Source organism: Urocampus carinirostris, chromosome 12 (assembly GCF_059441175.1).
Source record: "Urocampus carinirostris isolate Australia breed hairy pipefish chromosome 12, RoL_Ucar_1.0, whole genome shotgun sequence".
In the NCBI taxonomy this organism is placed as follows: Eukaryota; Metazoa; Chordata; class Actinopteri; order Syngnathiformes; family Syngnathidae; genus Urocampus; species Urocampus carinirostris.
In genome coordinates, this window is record NC_142360.1 from 40,915,409 (window position 1) to 40,934,963 (window position 19,555).

The 19,555-nt window shown below is 41.3% G+C and overlaps 1 protein-coding gene across 3 annotated transcripts in view; it reads right to left on the minus strand.

Annotated features, from left to right (window-relative positions):
- Positions 1-2,354: 2,354 nt before the first annotated feature.
- The window catches only part of ghrhrl (growth hormone releasing hormone receptor, like), a 37,851-nt gene continuing 20,650 nt past the window's right edge, over positions 2,355-19,555 (minus strand). For 2 of the 3 annotated variants that reach the window (XM_088349232.1, XM_088349229.1), the window contains 7 exons: positions 18,604-18,968; positions 14,777-14,837; positions 13,731-13,800; positions 13,434-13,525; positions 7,299-7,428; positions 5,634-5,675; positions 2,355-3,881 (listed from right to left, as the gene is read on the minus strand). In XM_088349232.1, coding sequence (XP_088205358.1) covers positions 3,780-3,881; positions 5,634-5,675; positions 7,299-7,428; positions 13,434-13,525; positions 13,731-13,800; positions 14,777-14,837; positions 18,604-18,968 — 862 coding nt within the window. In that variant the 3' untranslated portion in view covers positions 2,355-3,779. The remainder of the gene's footprint in view (positions 3,882-5,633; positions 5,676-7,298; positions 7,429-13,433; positions 13,526-13,730; positions 13,801-14,776; positions 14,838-18,603; positions 18,969-19,555) is intronic. The other variant, XM_088349231.1, reaches the window with a different exon arrangement.

Genomic DNA, 19,555 nt, shown 5'->3' on the forward strand with positions numbered 1-19,555 from the left:
ACCGTGGTGAGGTGTCGTTTGCAAACGTAACGGCTCTTTCAACCGGCTCTTTGAAGTGAACGACAGAAAATGGCTCCCCGTCAATAAGGAACCGGGTCCCTTCGCTTTTCTCTGTTTTCTCCCTTCTCTTTATCAATCTTTCTCTCTCATTTTCATCTTTTTATCTCTCCTTCTCTCTCTCTCTTTTTCTCTCACTCTTTCTCTTTCTTTGTCACTGTCTTTCTTTCTCCCCTCTCTCTCATGCTTTATTTCTATCTCAGACTCTTTATTTCCTCCTCCCTCTTTCTTACTTTTTTCCTCTCTCTATATTTCACTTTCTCTATCACTTTTGTTTCCCTTTGCCTCTTTTTTCCTCTCTTTCTCTACTGTTCTTTCTCCCTTTCTGTATTTATCTCTATAACTCTTTCTCCCCTCCCTCTCTCTCCTTGTCTCCTTCTGATATTTATCTTTATTTTTCTCTTTCTTCTCCCCCCTGTCTATTGCTCTCTCTCTCTCTCTCTCTCTCTCTTTGTATTCCTCTAACAATTAATAGTTCTGTATTTATAGCGCTCTATTTTCCCTTCTCTCTTTCTCTTTATGCCTCTCTCACAGTCTTTCTTGTTCTCTCTTGCTCTCTCTCATCTTTCTCACTATTTCTTTTTTTTACTCCTTGTTTCTGTTACCCTCTTTCCCACGCTCCCTTTTTCATTTTTTTCTCTTTTTTCCCTTCTTTCTTTCTCCGTCTCTTTTCGTGCCTCTCTCACATTCTTTTTTGTTCTTTCTCTCTCTTTTATCTTCTTCACTATTTCTTTTTTTCTCAGTTTCTCTTTTACCCTCTTTCCCACTCTCGCCTTTTCATCGTTTTCTCTCTTTTTTATTCTCTCTTTATGCCTCTCTCACATTCTTTCTCGCTTTCTTTTATCTTTCTCACTATTTCGTTTTTTTTCTCTATTTCTCTTTTACCCTCTTTCCCACTCTCGCCTTTTCGTTATTTTCTCTCTTTTCCCTTCTCTCTTTCTCCCTCTCTCTTTATGCCTCACTCACATTCTTTCTTGGTCTCGTTATCTTTCTCACTATCTCCTTTTTTCTCTTTGTTTTTCTTTCCCACTCTCCCTTTTTCGTTTTTTCACTCTTTTACCTTCTCTCTTTCTCCCTTTCTCTTTATGCCTCGCTCACATTCTTTCTTGTTCTCTCTTTATCTCTTTTATTTTTCTCACTATTTCTTTCTTTCTCTTTTCTTTTACACTCTTTCCCACTCTCCCTTTTTCGTTTTTTTCTCTTTTCCCCTCTCTATTTCTTCCTCTCTTTTTATGCCCCTCTCACATTCTTTCTTGTTCTTTCTCTTCTTTTTCACTATTTCTTTTTTTCCTCTTTGTTTTTCTTTTACCCCCTTTCTCACTCTCCCTTTTTCGTTTTTTTCACTCTTTCCCTTCTCTCTTTCTCCCTTTCTCTTTGTGCCTCCCTCACATTCTTTCTTGTTCTCTCTTTCTCTCTTTTTTTCTCATTATTTCTTTTTTTCTCTTTGTTTTTTTCTTTTACCCTCTTTCCCACTCTCCCTTTTTCGTTTTTTCTCTTTTCCCCTCTCTATTTCTTCCTCTCTTTTTATGCCCCTCTCACATTCTTTCTTGTTCTCTCTCTTCTTTTTCACTATTTCTTTTTTTCCTCTTTGTTTTTCTTCTACCCTCTTTCCCACTCTCCCTTTTTAGTTTTTTTTCTCTCTTTTCATTTTGTTTCTTTCTCTTTTTCAAGGACACCGGTGGATACGAGTGGCCTGATCTTTTTGTCGTCTTGATAGTGTTTCTAGTAGAATCAGAAGAGCCGTTTTTGGAGCCGAGCCGAAAAAGCCAATTCCCCCCCCAAAAAACCAGACTTCCCAACACCGGTATCCCGACATGGAGTTGGTCGCTGGGATGAAGGGGGAAGAAAAGAGAGGCAGCTTTTTGTTCTTTAAATCTTGGAAATTGTTTTAAAGCAGAAGATGGAAGAGTGAATTCTTTTTAGAGATCGTAATCGTCGAAATTCGCGTTTAATGGCTACAAAATGAGCCGCGAGAGGGCGCCAAGCGACTACTCACGGACTCATCTTATCACGTGGCAAAACATCCATCACGTGACGTGATTTTGAAAATATTGAACGACAAAACCGATCATCCAAAAAAGAATATCATCGTTTTATTCAAAATATGTGCAAATAAATCCTTTCAAAGCGCCTTTTGCACACCCAAGAATATTAGACAGTTTTGTCAGAAATAAAGAAATAAAAACTATAAGTGCTTATAAAAAGGGACGTAGTATATAATTTTCTATTAATTCTGGGTCATTAAAAACCAAATCATCAAATTGTATATTAAGAGACAGAAAAAACAAGTGTAAATGTACTGATCAACATGTTTATTTATTCTTTTCTTTTGTGCATACACGGAATGTTGAAAACAACTCAAAAAAGCTTCAAAATGGAGAGATTTTATTTTGAAAAAGCAGCAACGGTAGTAAAAAATGGGATCGCACTACAATATATTTTCTTCATGTATTTGTGAGGTATCGGATTTAAGAATGCATCGGTAGACCCCAAAAAATTAAAATAAAAAATTCATTTTGCCAATTTTCCTCATCTTAGGGTTTGCCAAAAAAGACACAAATGACATGTGGAACAAGGTGCTCTGATCAAACGAGAGCAAAAGTAAATCTTTTTGGGCCGAATGCAAAGCGCAACATTTGGCGTATGAGGAACATAGCACTTTACACTGAAATCCTCATCCCCACCGTCAAACATGGTGGTGGCAGCATCATGCCCTTGGGTTGTTTTTCTTCAGCAGGAAGTGGGAAGATCGTTAGAGTTAATGGGAAATGGATGGAGCCGAAAGAGGGCGATTCTGGATGAAAATCTGTAGGAGTCTGAACAGCTTAAGAACAGAGACTGAGAAAGAGTACAAAGTAACAAACATCTTCAGGGCAATTAACATCGATTTTCGCTAGACGGAAATTTCACTTCCTCACCTCAGATCAAATTAAAGCCATATCCTGGGGGTTTACCGTCTACCGTTTCCTATGTTGTTATTCTTGATCTCGTCACGCTTCGAAACAAGTGAAAAACAGAGAGTGGGAAAGAGTACAAAGTAACAAATATCTTCAGGGCAATTAATATAGGTTTTTGTTCCTCGCTATACAGAACTTTCACTTCCTCACCTCGGAACAAATTAACCGTTTCCTATGTTGTTTTTCTCGATCTCGTTACGATTCTAAACAAGTGAAAAACAGAGACTGAGAAAGAGTACAAAGTGACAAACATCTTCAGCGCAATTAACATAGGTTTTTGTTCCTCGCTATGCGGAAATTTCACTTCCTCACCTCGGAACAATTTAACCGTTTCCTATGTTGTTTTTCTCAATCTCGTCACGCTTGAAAATAAGTGAAAAACAGAGACTGAGAAAAAGTACAAAGTAACAAACATCTGCAGGGCAATTAAAATAGATTTTTGTTCCTCGCTATGCGGAAATGTCACCTCCTCACCTCGGAACAAATTAACCGTTTCCTTTGTTGTTTTTCTCGATCTCGTCACCCTTCGAAACAGGTGAAAAGCAGAGACTGAGAAAGAGTACAAAGTAACAAATATCTTCAGGGCAATTAACATAGGTTTTTGTTCCTCGCAATACGGAACTTTCACTTCCTCACCTCGGAACAAATTAACCGTTTCCTATGTTGTTTTTCTCGATCTCGTCACGCTTCTAGTGAAAAACAGAGAGCGAGAACGAGTACAAAGTAACAAACACCTTCCAGAGCCAATGTTCTTTGGGTGTCCTTTTATAAAGGTGTGTCCATCATGCTTCCCTTAGCAACAGGTGACACCACACCGTAACTCCCTTCCTGCCACCTGAGCCAATGCGCCTGCACTTCTTTTTGTACCTGCAACACAAACACCACAAAGGTTGGGTTGAGGGACAGTGTTTTATATTTGACCAGTAGGCGGCGCTGTCATGCGGGGTCCGAGGAGACCGGAGACATTTTTACCCAAAGAAAAGCAAAAAGACGGGAAAAGAGTTGCTTTTATACAAAGGGATGGACAATAGAGAAGAATAAACAAGAGGAAAAAAAGGAAAATGGGAAGAAAAAGAAAAGTAGGGTAACAGAAACCAAAAAAGGAACACAGGCCAAAAGTCTCAAGAACCGAAGAACAGGATCAGGACCCAAACGCGTGTCGTTCTCACACAAGCCCTTTATTTGATGGGAAATCGGGAGTCATGCACGTTAGGCAGCGGTCTGGCGTGGAATGACGGGAAGCCAGAGGCCGACGAGATTGATGCCAATTGCCCGAGTAGATATCGGACAGATGGGGTCGATACCGGACAGGACGGACAGACAAGATTGATAATGAAACAGGATATCAAAAATAAACAGGACAAACAAGACGCGAGCGAAAACAGGAGAGAATAATAAACAGGACAAAAATAGAGGGGAACAAAACTGGAAATCGATATTAAACAGGACAAAAAAAAACAGGAACAATACCGCACAGGAAATACCAACAGGAAAACAGGACCGAGTCAGAACCTATGTCTTGCCGGGCCGAGGTTCGTTGACGGACTGACAAAGGAAAAATGAGGGCACTGAGCTTAAATAGAAGGAAAGCCAATCTGTCAATGAGGTGCAGCTGGCGCCACACAGGCGGGACCAATTGGGCGCCATGGCAACCGTGAAAAAAAGAAAGAAAAAAACAAAAGAAAAGAAAGGAATTCAAGGGAAAAAGGACAAAGACAGGGGAAAAAAAACTTGTTTTAAAAGAAAATTATTTTCTTTAACATCCCTTATTTCTTGTTTTACTTTGTGTTCTATTCCTTTAGTGTCCTTTTTCATTTCTTTTTTTTTCTGATTTCTCTTCTTTCAAAAGTTACAGTGTGTTTCGGTCACTTTGAAGCTCTGTATTTTGTCTTCTTTTTTTGTGCTTTTAGCGCTCTTTTTTTGGCGGCATTACAGAATACCGCGACATATGGCGAACAATTAATGAATTACTGTCCCTTTTACTTTCATATGAAGGCGGGGGCCTCGAACGATCAACCTGGAGGCGGCTGTTGGACCCCGGGCCGCGATTAAAGGTATTCCCGAATATAAATATAAACATTAATAGACCCTTCCTGTGCCTGGGCTGGCGTTTCTGAACATGAATTTCTACAATCAAGTTAACGACTATTTTATGCACTGTTTTATCTTACGTAAAGTCAAATATACTTGTCCTAAAATCTGACTTCAGTGTTTGAGTGCGAACTGGGGCAGAAGGGTGTCGTAAACCGCACTTTGCGTTGGAATGTGCCTTTTGTTCCATTCTGTGCAGATAACAATGACTTCTCACCTCGCCTGGGGGGTTGGAGTGTGTGTCTTGCCCCATTCTGTCCGGAGGGAAATGACCTATCACCCCTCCTCCCATTCTTCAAAGGAGGATTGAGAAATTTGCATCGACACGGCGCGGATCAATCAGCCAGAGGCTTGGTCATGGGGCGGGAACATTTCATCGGCAACAAAGGAAGACCCGGAATTCGATTTTAAATTGTGGAGAGTGATTCCGACCGAATTCCTTACAACAGATCATTGAAATGAACAGGAGCCTAGAGATTCATTTTTTGTACCTTTTTTGTGTCGCCACTAGGTGCTGCTGGCACTCACCTCTTGATTGAGGAAGCAGTAGAGAACGGCGACAAGCAGACCCTGAAATAGAAGTCCGTCGCAGATGCGAGTGAGACAACACATATAAACAAATGTATTTCAAAAAATACATTTATTAAGAGCTACATGCTAACGAGTCATGCTAACAACTTCATGCTAGTGACTACATGCCAACAGGTCATTCCAACGGCTACATGCTAACAAATCATTCCAACAGCTACATGCTTATGAGCAAATGCTAACAGAGTCATGCTATCAACCACATGCTAAAGACTGAATGCTAACGAGTCATCTTAACAGCTACTGGCTAACGAGTAGATGCCAACAGGTCATGCCAATAGCTACTTGTTAACGATTCATACTAATGGCTACATGCTAACAAGTCATGCCAACAGCTACACGCTGACTACTACATGTTAACTAGTCATGCTAACTGCTACATACTAATGAGTCATTCTAACAGCTACATGCTTATGAGTGGATGCTAATAACTACATGCTAAAGACTTAATGCTAACGAGTCATGTTAACAACTACTGGCTCACGAGTAGATGCCAACAGGTCATGCCAACAGCAACATGCTGACGAGTCATGCTAATGGCTACATGCTAACAAGTCATGCCAACAGCTACACGCTGACTACTACATGCTAACTAGTCATGCTAACAGCTACATGCTAACTAGTTATGCTAACAACTACATGCTATCAAGTCATTTGGCACTGTTTTTTGCGTTAGTTACAGTGCCATCTAGTGGTCAAATATAAATCAACGTACCTTTAAGACAGGGGACTTAAACTAGCAGTTTTGCGCCCTGCTAGTTGACAGTTTGAGTTTCTTTTATTCTTTCTTTTTCTCGTTTTTCCTTTTTTTTCATGGACTTTTTTTGCTTTGTTTCCTTCCCTTTCCCCTTTTCTCTTCTTTTCCTCTTTTTTTTTAACCCTTCTCCTTCTTCCTCCCTGTAAGGCTTGGAAAAAATGGGAGTAAAAATGGTGCTATTTAGCCACTTTGAGTCTCCCTAGTTTGTGTTCTTCCTTTTGCTTTGTAGCACTTTTTTTTGTTTCCGATCTTATTTTGTGTCGCATTCTTTATTAAAACACACCGGTGCAATATTTCATATCAGAGGTTTTCTGGAAATCCCGATTTAACCTCATCCGTACACCTATAAAATATGTTTTTATACATAAGCCGCACTGGACTATAAGGCTCACGGATTGTATAAAAAAATACATGAATAGATTTATATCAAAATATATTTCACAGAAAATAAATGAACATTATGACATCTGGTTTCGGCACTAAAAATATTTTGGCAACAAACTTTAAGATGTTAACCACTAGAGGGCACTAGAAGACCACTCTATGTTTCTCAAAGGCAGAACAGTTATCATATGCAGTATTGTTAGACTGCAGCCGCGAATTTCCAATTTTATCCACCGTCTGATGCTGGAGATTATAAGGTGTACATTCAAATTTCTGGCAATTTTGGGGTCCGACTGATAGTACTGATAATACTGTACTATAAACAAATGATTGAGCCTGTAAATAGGGTTTGTTCTTTGGTTTTACTGTATAAAAAATAAATAAAGGTTCCTACTTAACGGGTCTGGACTATCGCTGGTCCTTTTCGGAACGTGACCTCGGCGAAAAACGAGCGATGACTGTACCTGGAAAGATCCGATGCAAAGTTCGACGCAGAGGCGAAGATTGACGTTAAAGTAGTCGGGCAGGAAATTGAAGAGCATGTAGTGAGTGCCGAACAAAGGGATGAGTAACAGGGTGGACTTGGTCAGCCGTCTGGCGAGGAAATGCCACAGTTAGCCAGTGAAATCAACAAATGCATCCGAATAACACCATACCCACTGTGGAGCATGGGGGTGGAAATATCATACTTTAGGGCTGTTTTTCCGTGTAAAGGAACATGTATCGAGCGATTTGGGGGGAACATTTTCCATCAGCAGGGTGTTGAAGAAGAGATGTGGCTGGGGCTTTGATGATGACAATGATCCCAAACACAAAGGAGTGGATTCAAAAGAAGCATTTCAAGTTCTTGGAGTGGCCTAGCCAGTCTCCAGATCTCAACCCCATAGAAAATCTTTGGAGAGAGTTGAAAGTCCGCGTTGCCCAACGACAGCCCGAACGTTCAGCTTGCTAACACGAAAAGCAATTGACGGAGTAGTTATACTGTCTTGCAAAAGGATTGACCCCCCCCAAGACCCCCAAAAGAAATTTTGGTGATATTGCCATATTTGAGGCACAAAATATTCTCTAAGAATCAACAACATGTGAGACACGATCATGAAGAAAATAATACATTCAATCAACATTTGATATTGTGCTGACAAAGTAAAAAATTAAAAGTTGCAAAAATGTTGGCCCCCTTTGTACAAGCGCCTATTGCTACGATTACAGCCGCAATTCTCTAGAGGTATGTCTCTAGAGGTTTTACACATCTTGGTAGAGAATGTTTTTCCCGTTCTTCCTTACAAAACAGTGTCACGTACCAGAACAGCAAACAGGAAGCAGAACCCAATCGCGTAACGTAGAAATGAGCGCACACTCGATCTGGGGATCGTTGGTCGCGGAAGTAGATTGCTCGGAACGAGGAAGTGGTCAAAATCAAACAGATCAAGGCGAGAACATAACAGGAGCAAAACACAGGCAAAAACAGAGATTCGCAGGGCTTAAAACCAGAGCAAAATACAGGCAAAACGGGGATTCTCTGGGCTTGACGTGTCAAAACAGAGTTCAGCAGACGCTCCGACAAACGGCGACTCACAGGACTGCGTTTAAGTAGTCACAGGGAGCAATCTGTCAACACGTTTCAGCTGGTGTCTATGGACGGGGCCAATTGGGCGCCGTGGCAACCGTGACAGAAGCTGGCGCCACATGGCGAAGACCAAATGGGCGCCATGGCAACCAAGTTCCTTGAGGTTTGATGGTAATGGGTTTTGCACAGCATTTTTCAGATCTTTCCACAAATACCCAATAGGATTAGTTTGAAACCATTCCATGGCATATTTTGCTTTACGTTTAGGGTCGTTTTCCCGTTGCAATGTGAACCTGCACCCTCATCTCATGTTTCTTGTAGACTTTAACAGATTTTCTGCCAGAATGGCCCCACATTTAGCGCCGTCCATCTTCCCATCAACTCTCTTCCCATTCCCTGATGAAGACAAGCAACCCCAGAGCTTGATGCTACCACCACCATGTTTGACAGTGCAGATGGTGTTTTCAGGGTCTTTTACAGTGGTATTTTTACACCAACTTATAGCTTGCATTCTGATCAAAAAGTTCAATTGTGGTCTCATCTGACCAGAGTATCTCGTTCTGAATGTCATATGTGTCTCCTATGTGGCTTCTTGCAAACTCTATAAGGGTCTTTTTACGGTATTCTATCAAAAAGGGCTTTCTCCTTGACACTTTTCCATAAAGGGCAGATTTATGCAGAGTACAACGAATACCAGTAGTTGTCTTATGCAGAGATTGTCCCACCTCAGCTGTGTATGCCCGAAGGTCATCCAATGTGATTATGGGCCTCTTGGTTGCTTCTCTGATTAGTTTTCTTCTTGTTTGAGGCAAAAGTTTCAAGGGATTGCCAGGTCTTGGTAGGGTTGCAGTGGTTTTATGCTCTCTCCATTTTGATATTATTGCTTTCGCAGTGATCCGAGAGATGCGCAAATGTTGCAAAATCTTCTTGTATGCCATTCCTGCTTTGAACTTTTCTATAAATCTATCCCAGACCTGCCTGGTGTGTTCTTCAGTATTTATAATGCTGTTTCCTCTTTAGGGTCCGTTTCTAGAAAACTTTGAGCCCATTACAGAGAAGGTTCATTTAAACTGAGACTTAATGACACACGGTTTAACTCTGTTATTGTCACCGTTAGTCATTTAGGTCCACATTGGATCATTTTGGAGTCAGTTGGCGGAGCTGAGAGGACTGGGGGGGCAACACCAAATTTTGACTTTTTTTATTGTCAATACAATATGGGTGGGTGATTCCCTTAAAGGTTCTCAGGGGGGTCAATACTTTCGCTAGGCACTGTATATATTTCAAATCTCAAGTACCCATTAAAGTGCCTTCCGATGCTAAAGAATATTTGATTTTTATTGTCTCGACAGTCAACGAAAAACAATTTTTTCGTTTTTTTGACACAACCGTCACGATAGCACCGACATCGGAAACCCGAAAGAACTGAAGCTTAGAGGTCGGGATAGGAAATCTGGTCCAAAAACTTAAATACCGGCATGACGTTTTGTAAACGGGAGCTAACGTGGCTAAACATGGGTAAAATAATAAAGGGCACTTTTCTGTTCTGAACAATTGTGGATTTTACAGGCAGTAAACTGACGATTACCGTATTTTCCGCACTATAGGTCGCACCGGGTTATAGGGCGCACCCCCAAAAAATAGTTTTTGGTCCTATATTTTCCATACATAAGGCGCACCGGATTATAAGGCGCTACAATGGGAACGTGGACAAAACAGTCAGATAGTTGAGTCCAACTTCTTACCCCCTTAACATTCCCAAAGCTTGCAAAGACGCAAATACGTGTCGAGAACACGTGCGGATGCAGTGTCTGCACGATGTCACTCAAATGCATCGTTCCATCATTCGGAAGGTTAAAGTCTTGGGATTCAAGAAATGCCAACCATTCCTTAGTTTCTATTTTCTTTTTCGCTCGCAACTTTACTGCGCATATGACAATCAACACTTGGAATTGAGTTGAATTCACTCAACTCATCACAGCAACATCAAGATCGTTCTAAAACATGATACCGGGAAAATATAAAGCCGCAGTTCTCACATTCAATAATGATACGCAACCATGGTTTTCTTACAACCGTGAGTGAAGTCAATCCAGGAGAGTAAAACATTTACAAATACAGACTAATGAAACATGTTTCTTTATGGTGTAGTTTAGCAAGCTTGCTATTCAGTCATCTTTATCGGCCAATTGCAGGGTTTGTTTTGGCCCTCTAGCCTATCCGAGGCTCCGAATAACTTTAGCCAATAGCGATCGATTCAAATGATGATTGACACATTGGTTAGCCAATGAAACGCCGGTATATAAATCCCAGCATACACCGCGGACTACTTGGCGTTCGGGGTAAAATCGAGTCGGCGGCTGTTGCGTAAGTTGCGAGACCTTGCGAATTAATATTGATCCATAAATAAGGCGCACTGTATTATAAGGCGCATGGTCAGCTTTTGAAAAAAATGAAGACTTTAAGGTGCGCCTTATAGTGCGGAAAATACGGTATTTCTAAACATCGAATATAATCCATGACATTTTCGGGAGCCTAATACTTTCATTAACGATATAAATGATGCAATGAGATTTTCTTAAAGAGAACTGAAAAAAAAATAGACAAACAAGGGATCACGGACGCCGCACTTAGTCAAATATCCTTGTTAGCTTACGACGCGTAGCAGCATGTGGTGCTACATTTGTATTCCGGGAACACTTCCTCCCTATTAGGACGTGTTCCGTTCCGCCGATACGGATGACGGGAAGGGAACGGGAGCGCAAAGAGGAAAAAGTAGTTGACGGGGGCTCAGTTCAACAGGCCCGGTGCCGGTGTTCCCGTTGTCAGAATGGACGCCGTGTGCCCAAACACTTTCCCCTAATGCTCCTTTCCATTAAGTATTCCGATTCGGCCTCTCTGAAGCGGACCGGGACACGGGTGAATTTATCGGACGGAAGCATCCATTTGCACGCCATTTGCATTCCAAATTGGCTTAACTCCTTCAGTGCCACGACGTATAAACACGTTTTCAGAAACCTTCTCCCTGAGTGCCAAAACATAAAGAGTTTTTTTTAGAAGCGCTATTGAAATGACGGTAACTAGATAGATAGATAGACAGGGTTGGGTAGGGTTACTTGAACTGGATTACTTTCAATGACTTTTGGATGACTCCAATACCAAATATGCTAATAAAAGACAAAAGAAACTAAATAGGAATAAAATGATGACTCACAACACGCAGTAAGCTTTCTCTCCTGGCTTTGATCTCTTTGATCTCCGGCAAAACGAACATCAAATGCCACCGAAACAAAATGAAAATCAATCCAAACAGCTTTTTGCCGTTCCATGTGTTCCGTTACTCCCCAAGCCTGCACAAAATGGAGTCATTTGATTCCCATTTAGTTTCTTTTGTCTTTAATGAGCATATTTGGTATTGGAGTCATCCAAAAGTCATTGAAAGTCATCCAGTTAAAGTAACCCTAGCCAACCCTGTAGATAGATATACTATATTCATCCCCGTAGGGTAATTCACACTTCCAGCAGTATCCTTTTGTTGTTTATTAACAGATCAACAGGATGGCCTCGGGGTGCTGCGTTGTAGTTTAGCCACAGTGGAGTGGATGACGTCACACGCAGGTTCGACGTCCCTGCGGCAGATGGAAATCTTTGTGCCCAGGGTTACGCCACCTCGTGTTCACCTAGATAGCGAGTCCGCCTGTTCTCCGCTTCCCGCAGGCTATTGTGTCTCTGTCTGTCTCCGGGTAGCTCCTCGTTAGCGTCCGGGATGCTAGATGTGAGCCACGTTTCTGTAAAACACAGCAAACCGCACTCCCTGTACGCTTTGATGCTTTTCACCGGCACAGTTCATCAGTCTTATTTGGTAGAGAGTTCACATTTTCCATGATTACGGACAGTACCGAAGGCTTATAACGCCGCTAGCCGCTTAGCCTTCACCTTAGCTCCGGCTCTGCATCCACGATAGGGCCCCCTCATCACGCCGGCACGAGAATTCTTCAGGGCAAGGAGTCGATTCCTCCAATAAACGCATTTTTGTGCGTTAAAACCCATAACCATAGGATAGAAAGTCATTTAAAATGTAGTTGTCGAACGGGACGAAAAACGGGACGAAAAACACAGAAGCAGACAGGGTCCTGTTTCCGTTCTGGTCCTGACACTTTTATGGCCAAAATGAAAAAATAATTCCAAGCGGCATGTATTATACTGGATCCATAAAGGGTTTGGTGCAGCTCATTGGTAAGGATCAACCCTCTGGTAATGATTTCAGTATAAAACACCACTATTAGACGGCAGGAATGACTTTCATCAGATCTTTGTCCACACATCGAGGGAGCCCCTACTACCTAGTACTGTTTCCTGTATCCAGTGATTGAGAGTGTGTCGGCAGCCCATATGGCGCGTAGGCCAGTGAAGATATGGAAGAGTAGTTAATATTTCAACAGAGATTTTTAACTTTATAAAAAAAGCTGACCACGTTCCAGATCTAAATGTTCAGCGAGGGCCTTCAAAAATGAGTCAAAATGGGAAAAAAATTGGCTGGTACCGGCACTTCTCTTTGGAGTAGGACATCTGGCATTTAATGAGTTAATGAGTATGAAGATTAAATATCCAGATGCAGAATTGGAGCCATAGTCCAAATGTTTAAGAATCGATGCCCAGGAGTGTAATGAGATTATCTGGTGTTGCTAACCGTTTTTGTTCATGTTTGGGTGTTAAATTCATTTTCAATTATTGGCAACAGGGTCGAGAATCTATTCTGACAGGGGGCTGGATTAGTAAATGGATAGCATGAAACGTGCTAGGTGGAGGCTCACAATTAAAACAGGAGTGGGACTTCCTTGAAAATGGCAACAATATCAAGCATTTTCAAGGAGTTCACCTGATTTTGAAAACACAATCCTCCAAATCCAACCGTTCTCAAGGATTTTAAGCACCCGTACCAACCCCGCATCATGTGGAGCATATCGATTACCGGGCATCAATCCGCAGCGATCGCTCGAGCGAAAGAGACGAAATGAGACAGGGAAGTCACCTGTACTGCGAAGAGTTGTTGAATTGGATGAGACGAGGGCTCAGCTTCTGAACCAGAATCCGGACGATGTTGACGAAGAGGACGAAATTGACCTGAGACGAAAAAAGGAAGGTGAGGCCGGAGGGTCGCGGGTCGGCCGCCACAATACGCGCAACGGAGCGTAGGAGGCGCTCATCTGCCGCCCACAAAAGAGCCTTTGTTTGCATTCCTTTCATCGGATGGGGAAATGAGTCGGCATGAAGTCATCTCGCCATGGTTTGCGAGGTGTGTTGTCCGTGTGCAATGAGCCGCGTTTACCACAATGGACGCCACGATGGGGCCCTTGATGATCCACCAGTAGAGGGAGTCCTCGTTGATGTCCCAACATCTGGATGCAAGAAGAAGAAACATCCGCGGACGTGGTCAGGTCACTCCAATTGAATTCATTTCCTTTCTCTATTTCAGACGGTGACGGTGGAAATAGAACTTAAAGCGGAACAGGATGGCTAGAAAGGGAGCGGGACGAAGAAAACGTATCAAGTCCTACCCCTCTACTCATATATACACGACTTAAAGTCAATTTTTGTTGAACTATTATCCCCAGCAAGGGCCAAACGATTTGTACAGCTCACAGTCATCAAAATCATGTTTTGTTTTTGTTGACTTGGATGGCTCAAATAATGTCACTGTCTTGCTACTAGCACATACTTTGAGACGTTACTTTTTATGACCTTTTGTGTCAGCTGGCCGCTATAAACTGATATGATTTCTGTCATTCTGGTTTAACAATCCACGTGCAACTTCAATATGCCAGAAATTAGACGACAGATAAGAGTTTTGTAACAAGAAACAATTTATAACTGTGTTATATATATATATATATATATATATATATATATATATTTTTTTTTTTTTGTGAACTATGCAGTGTTGGAAATACTCCACAGCCTTGAAATTGTTCAATCCATTTGATTCCTAGCACCTCTCTTTTGTAGTATAAATCTAGTTGTGATATTGGTCAAGAACCGGAACAGGAAAAGGACCGAAATGCGTGACGTTCTCACACAAGCCTTTTATTTTACGGGAAATGGGGAGTCATGTATGTTAGGTAGCGGTCTGGCGTGGAAAGACAGGAAGCCAAAGACCGAAAAAGCAGAATACCGGACAGGACGGGACAGACAGGAATCATAATGAAACAGGCTATCGAAATAAACAGGACAAACCAAACGGGAACGAAAACTGGAGAGAATAAGAAACAGGACAAAAATAGAACCCTTAATCTAAACCCACGCAAGCACGGGGAGAACATGCACACTCCACACAGGAAGGTTTGATGTGTTAGACATGAAGGATAATAAACTTACTCTGTGTCTTCGAAATACACCCTGGATCCGATCCACAATCCGATGAAAAACACAGGAACTCCTGCGGAGTCCAAAAAATGGGAAAACTTGGTGAAACGATCGATTGTGCCCCAACATTTCAAAACACACATCCGTTTTTTGAACGGCTCTTATTGATTCCTTTCTTTCACAACGCCAAAGAAAATTTCAGATCACGTCGATATTTCGTGACTCGACCGAGAAAATAAAATTTTTCCAGACTCCGTTTAAGATCCACGTATGATATTTACCGATTTTTTTCCTCCATCCTGGATGGCCTTTCAAATCACAAAAGACCACAGAGTCTGTGGTATCTATGGTATCTATCTATCTCTCCATGGTATCTATCCATGGTATCTATCAATCTATCTATGGTATCCATCTATGGTATATATCTATGGTATCTATCTATAGTATCTATCTATGGTATCTATATATCCATGGTATCTATCTATGGTATCCATCTATGGTATATATCTATGGTATCTGTCTATGGTATCCATCTATGGTATATATCTATGGTATATATCTATGGTATCCATCTACGGTATCCATCTATGGTATCTATCTATCTATGGTATCTATATATGGTATCCATCTATGGTATCCATCTATCTATCTATCTATGGCGTCTATCTATAGTATCTATATATCTATCTATGGTATCTATCTATAGTATCTATCTATGGTATCTATACATCCATGGTATCTATCTATGGTATCTATATATCTATCCATGGTATCTATGGTATCTATCTATCTATCTATGGTATCTATCTATGGTATCTATCTATCTATGGTATCCACCTATGGTATCCATGTATGGTATCCATCTATGGTATCCATCTATCTATCTATCTATGGTGTCTATCTATAGTATCTATATATCTATCTATGGTATATATCTATGGTATCTATCTATCCATGGTATCTATCTATGGTATCTATAGTATCTATCTATGGTATCTATATATCCATGGTATCTCTCTATGGTATCTATCAATCTATCTATGGTATTTATCCATTTATCTATCGATATAGATACTATCTATCTATGGTATCTATAGTATCTATATATCTATGGTTGGTATCTATCTATGGTATCTATGGTATCTATCTATCTATCTATCTATCTTTCTATGGTATCTATTTATGGTATTTTTCCGGGCTCCGTTTAAAATCTACCTATGAGATTTTCCGATTTTTTTCCCTCCATTCTCGACGGCCTTTAAAATCACAAAAGACCTCCGTGTCTTTTGTAGCTCTAATCCTAACGCAACTGCGAATTTCTCCCTTTTTCCTTCCATCTCTCGGAAGTAATCTTCTTTCCCGGTCACTCCGAGGAACGACGAAATCTCCACTCCTCTTTAGCTTTTATCCCGGCGCGGAACGCCATTATCTCTTATTCTTAAACTGGACACGGGTGTTTTCCTTCTGAAGGAACATACTGTACATTTTTTTCACAACTTGATATATACACGGGTTTAGTTAGCATCCAAGCTAACTGTCATATAGAGGTCGGGAAATTAACTGTTTTAACGCCTCGAGGACAAAAGTGCAATACCGCGTTTCTACCACTAGCGGCAGAAGCAGCGTAGCGCTATTACACCTTTATGGCCGGCAAGAAGAAATGTCATAAGGATCGATCCGGAGATCGTCGCTCGCGGAAGTAGATCGATCGGAACGAGGAAGTGGTCGAAATCAAACAGATCGGGGCGAGAACAAAACAGGAGCAAAACGCGGGAAAAATAGAGATTCGCAGGGCGAGAGCAAAACAAGAGCAAAAAAACACAGGAAAAATGGAGATTCAAACAGAGTTTCGCAGACGCTCCGACCAAAGGCGACTCGCAGGACAGCGTTTAAGTAGTGACAGGGAGCAATCTGTCAATGCGTTTTAGCGGGTGTCGATGGGCAGGGCCAATTGGGCGCCCTGGCAACCATGACAAGTTCTATAAAAATCATCTACTAGCTATCGTTTTAGTCACAAGACTCTCTGATTTAATCATATTTTTGGGATGGAAAACATTCAAGGAGAAGAAGAGTAAGTATCACGACTCTTTAATGAACCCTTTTCCAATGTTTTAGGATGCTTGACCGACGAGGGAGAGCATAACACGCAGGGTTGGGTACCCGGAGACAGACAGAGACACAATAGCCTGCGGGATGCGGAGAAGAGGCGGACTCGCTATCTACGTGAACACGAGGTAGCGTCACCCTGGGCACAAAGATTTCCATCTGCCGCAGGGACGTCGAACCTTTGGCCTAGCGTGTGATGTCATCCACTCCGCTGTGGCTAAACTACAACACAGCACCCTGAGGCCATCCTGTTGATCTGTTAATTAACAAGAAAAGGATACTGCTGGAAGTGTGAATTTCCCTACGGGGATGAATATAGTATATCTATCTACAGGGTTGGGTAGGGTTACTTTAACTGGATTACTTTCAATGACTTTTGGATGACTCCAATAGCAAATATGCTAATCAAAGACAAAAGAAACTAAATAGGAATAAAATGAGTAAATTTTGTGCAGGCTTGGGGAGTAACGGAACACATGGAACGGCAAAAAGCTTTTTGGATTGATTTTCATTTTGTTTCTGTGGCATTTGATGTTCGTTTTGTCAAAGAGATCAAAGCCAGGAGAGAAAGCTTACCACGTGTTGTGAGTTATCATTTGATTCATATTTAGCTTCTTTTGTCTTTTATGAGCATATTTGGTATTGGAGTCATCCAAAAGTAGTTGAAAGTAATCCAGTTAAAGTAACCCTACCCAACCCTGATAACACATCCACCCCGTTGTGCTTATTTATAGTTGTAACCAATATTTTGGGCTCATTTTGAAAAGCATCGCATACTAGCTTATTCTTGCCAGCCCCATTTTTCACAACTTGAAACACAATAAGACAACTCATCAAAAAAAAAAACCTTGTTGCAAAGTATTAAGGATTGATCATCAGAATATAGAACAGAACAACACTCTAAAATGAAGTTTATTATAAATCTACTTAGAACATTCATTGCTGTTTTCCATCTGCCATCAGTATGTACCTGAATTAACTCATTTTCATTCATGCAATGTTTGCTCCAAGCCACGTGAACTCCTCTTTCCACCATGCTTTAATGTACGTTTACATTTTGGAGCGTCATCAGTTTTGTTAGCTTCTTTTGAATCTTTCTTCTGGGGCTGAGGCTTGATTCCTAACCACTTCTCCATTTTTCTTGTGTTTTCTGTGCGTCTGCTACAAGCCACGTGAACTCCTGTTTTCTCCATGCTTTTAATGTACGTTTACGTTTTGGAGCGTCATCCGTTTTGTTAGCTTCTTTTGACTCTTTCTTCTGGGGCGGAAGTTTCTTATTGATTCCTAACCACTTCTCCATTTTTCTTGTGTTTTCTGTGCATCTGCTACAAGCCACGTGAACTCCTCTTTCCACCATGCTTTTCATGTACGTTTACGTTTTGGAGCATCATCAGTTTTGTTAGCTTCTTTTGAATCTTTCTTCTGGGGCTGAGGTTTTGGCTTGATTCCTAACCACTTCTCCATTTTTCTTGTGTTCTCTGTGCGTCTACTTTGGAAAATAATATAAAAATGCGCGACCTTGTAACGGAAGCACGAATTTATTCGATGCAGGCTTCTGATTGGCAAATTGCAAACCAAAATTCCGGAATTTCCAAATTGAACAAAGATTTCGGAATTGGAATAATACAAACATTTGGGTTTTTTCTTGAAAAAGTGGTCGGCCACCGGGGCGAGGGTTTGTTGACTCCTACGTTCCATCTTAGCAGATTTGATAAGATATTTTAGTTTCTTACCCCATCCCAGTAAGCTGAATCCCCACAGGAACCTGCGACTGCGATAAAATGAAGAGAGCATGAGAGAAGTCAGGTAGAGCGCCTCCACCAGGAGCCAGAAGAAATTGGCCATGACGCAATAGTGACAGAAGACCACGGCCGCCTTGCAGGCCAACTGGGAGGACGGGAAAAAAAAACAGAAAAAGTCAGTTCCTGGTGTCCGGGGTTTGAGAAGGTCGTCTCTTGTCTTAACGGTGGACAGAGTGCAGTGATTGGTGTCTTCGCTGGAGAAGAGGGCGGCGTCCTTGATGAAAACCGCTGCCGCTTTCAAGATGAATGTGAGGAAAAGTTGGATGTGGATGAAGTTCCTGGCGCAACGGAGCCTCCTAGGGGAAGAAAATATATATATGATAGTGACAAGATGACAAGTACACGGCAGTCTCTAGTTTGAGATATAGACTCCTTAAAGGTGTTATTATTAATGTGTTATTATTAATAACACTCGCTGACATCTAAACTCGGGAGAAACAAGCCTAGAATTTCCTGTCTTAAACAAATGTGTCCTCATTTTGTCAAGCTCCGACTCCATTAATCTACAACAGTACCCACAAAACACAAGTCTCAACATCTACAGTGACTACAAGATGTTGAGTGACAAAGAAAAAGCAGTGTTTTATAAATAGAGTATGTCACAAATGTGAGAAAAAAAACTCATTTTCTGCAGAGATTTTATGATGTTTGTTACAAGAAAGAAAAAAAACTTTGACACAATGAAAAGAAGTCCATCAACAAAGGCCATGACTGACTGTGGTCTGATGAGAAAAAGATGAATTGATTTGGCTCAGATGGTGCAAAGCATGTGTGACAGGAAGCAGGCAAGGAGTAGATAGATAGATGTCTAGACAGACAGACAGACAGACAGACAGACAGACAGACAGAGAGAGAGAGAGAGAGAGAGAGAGAGAGATAGATA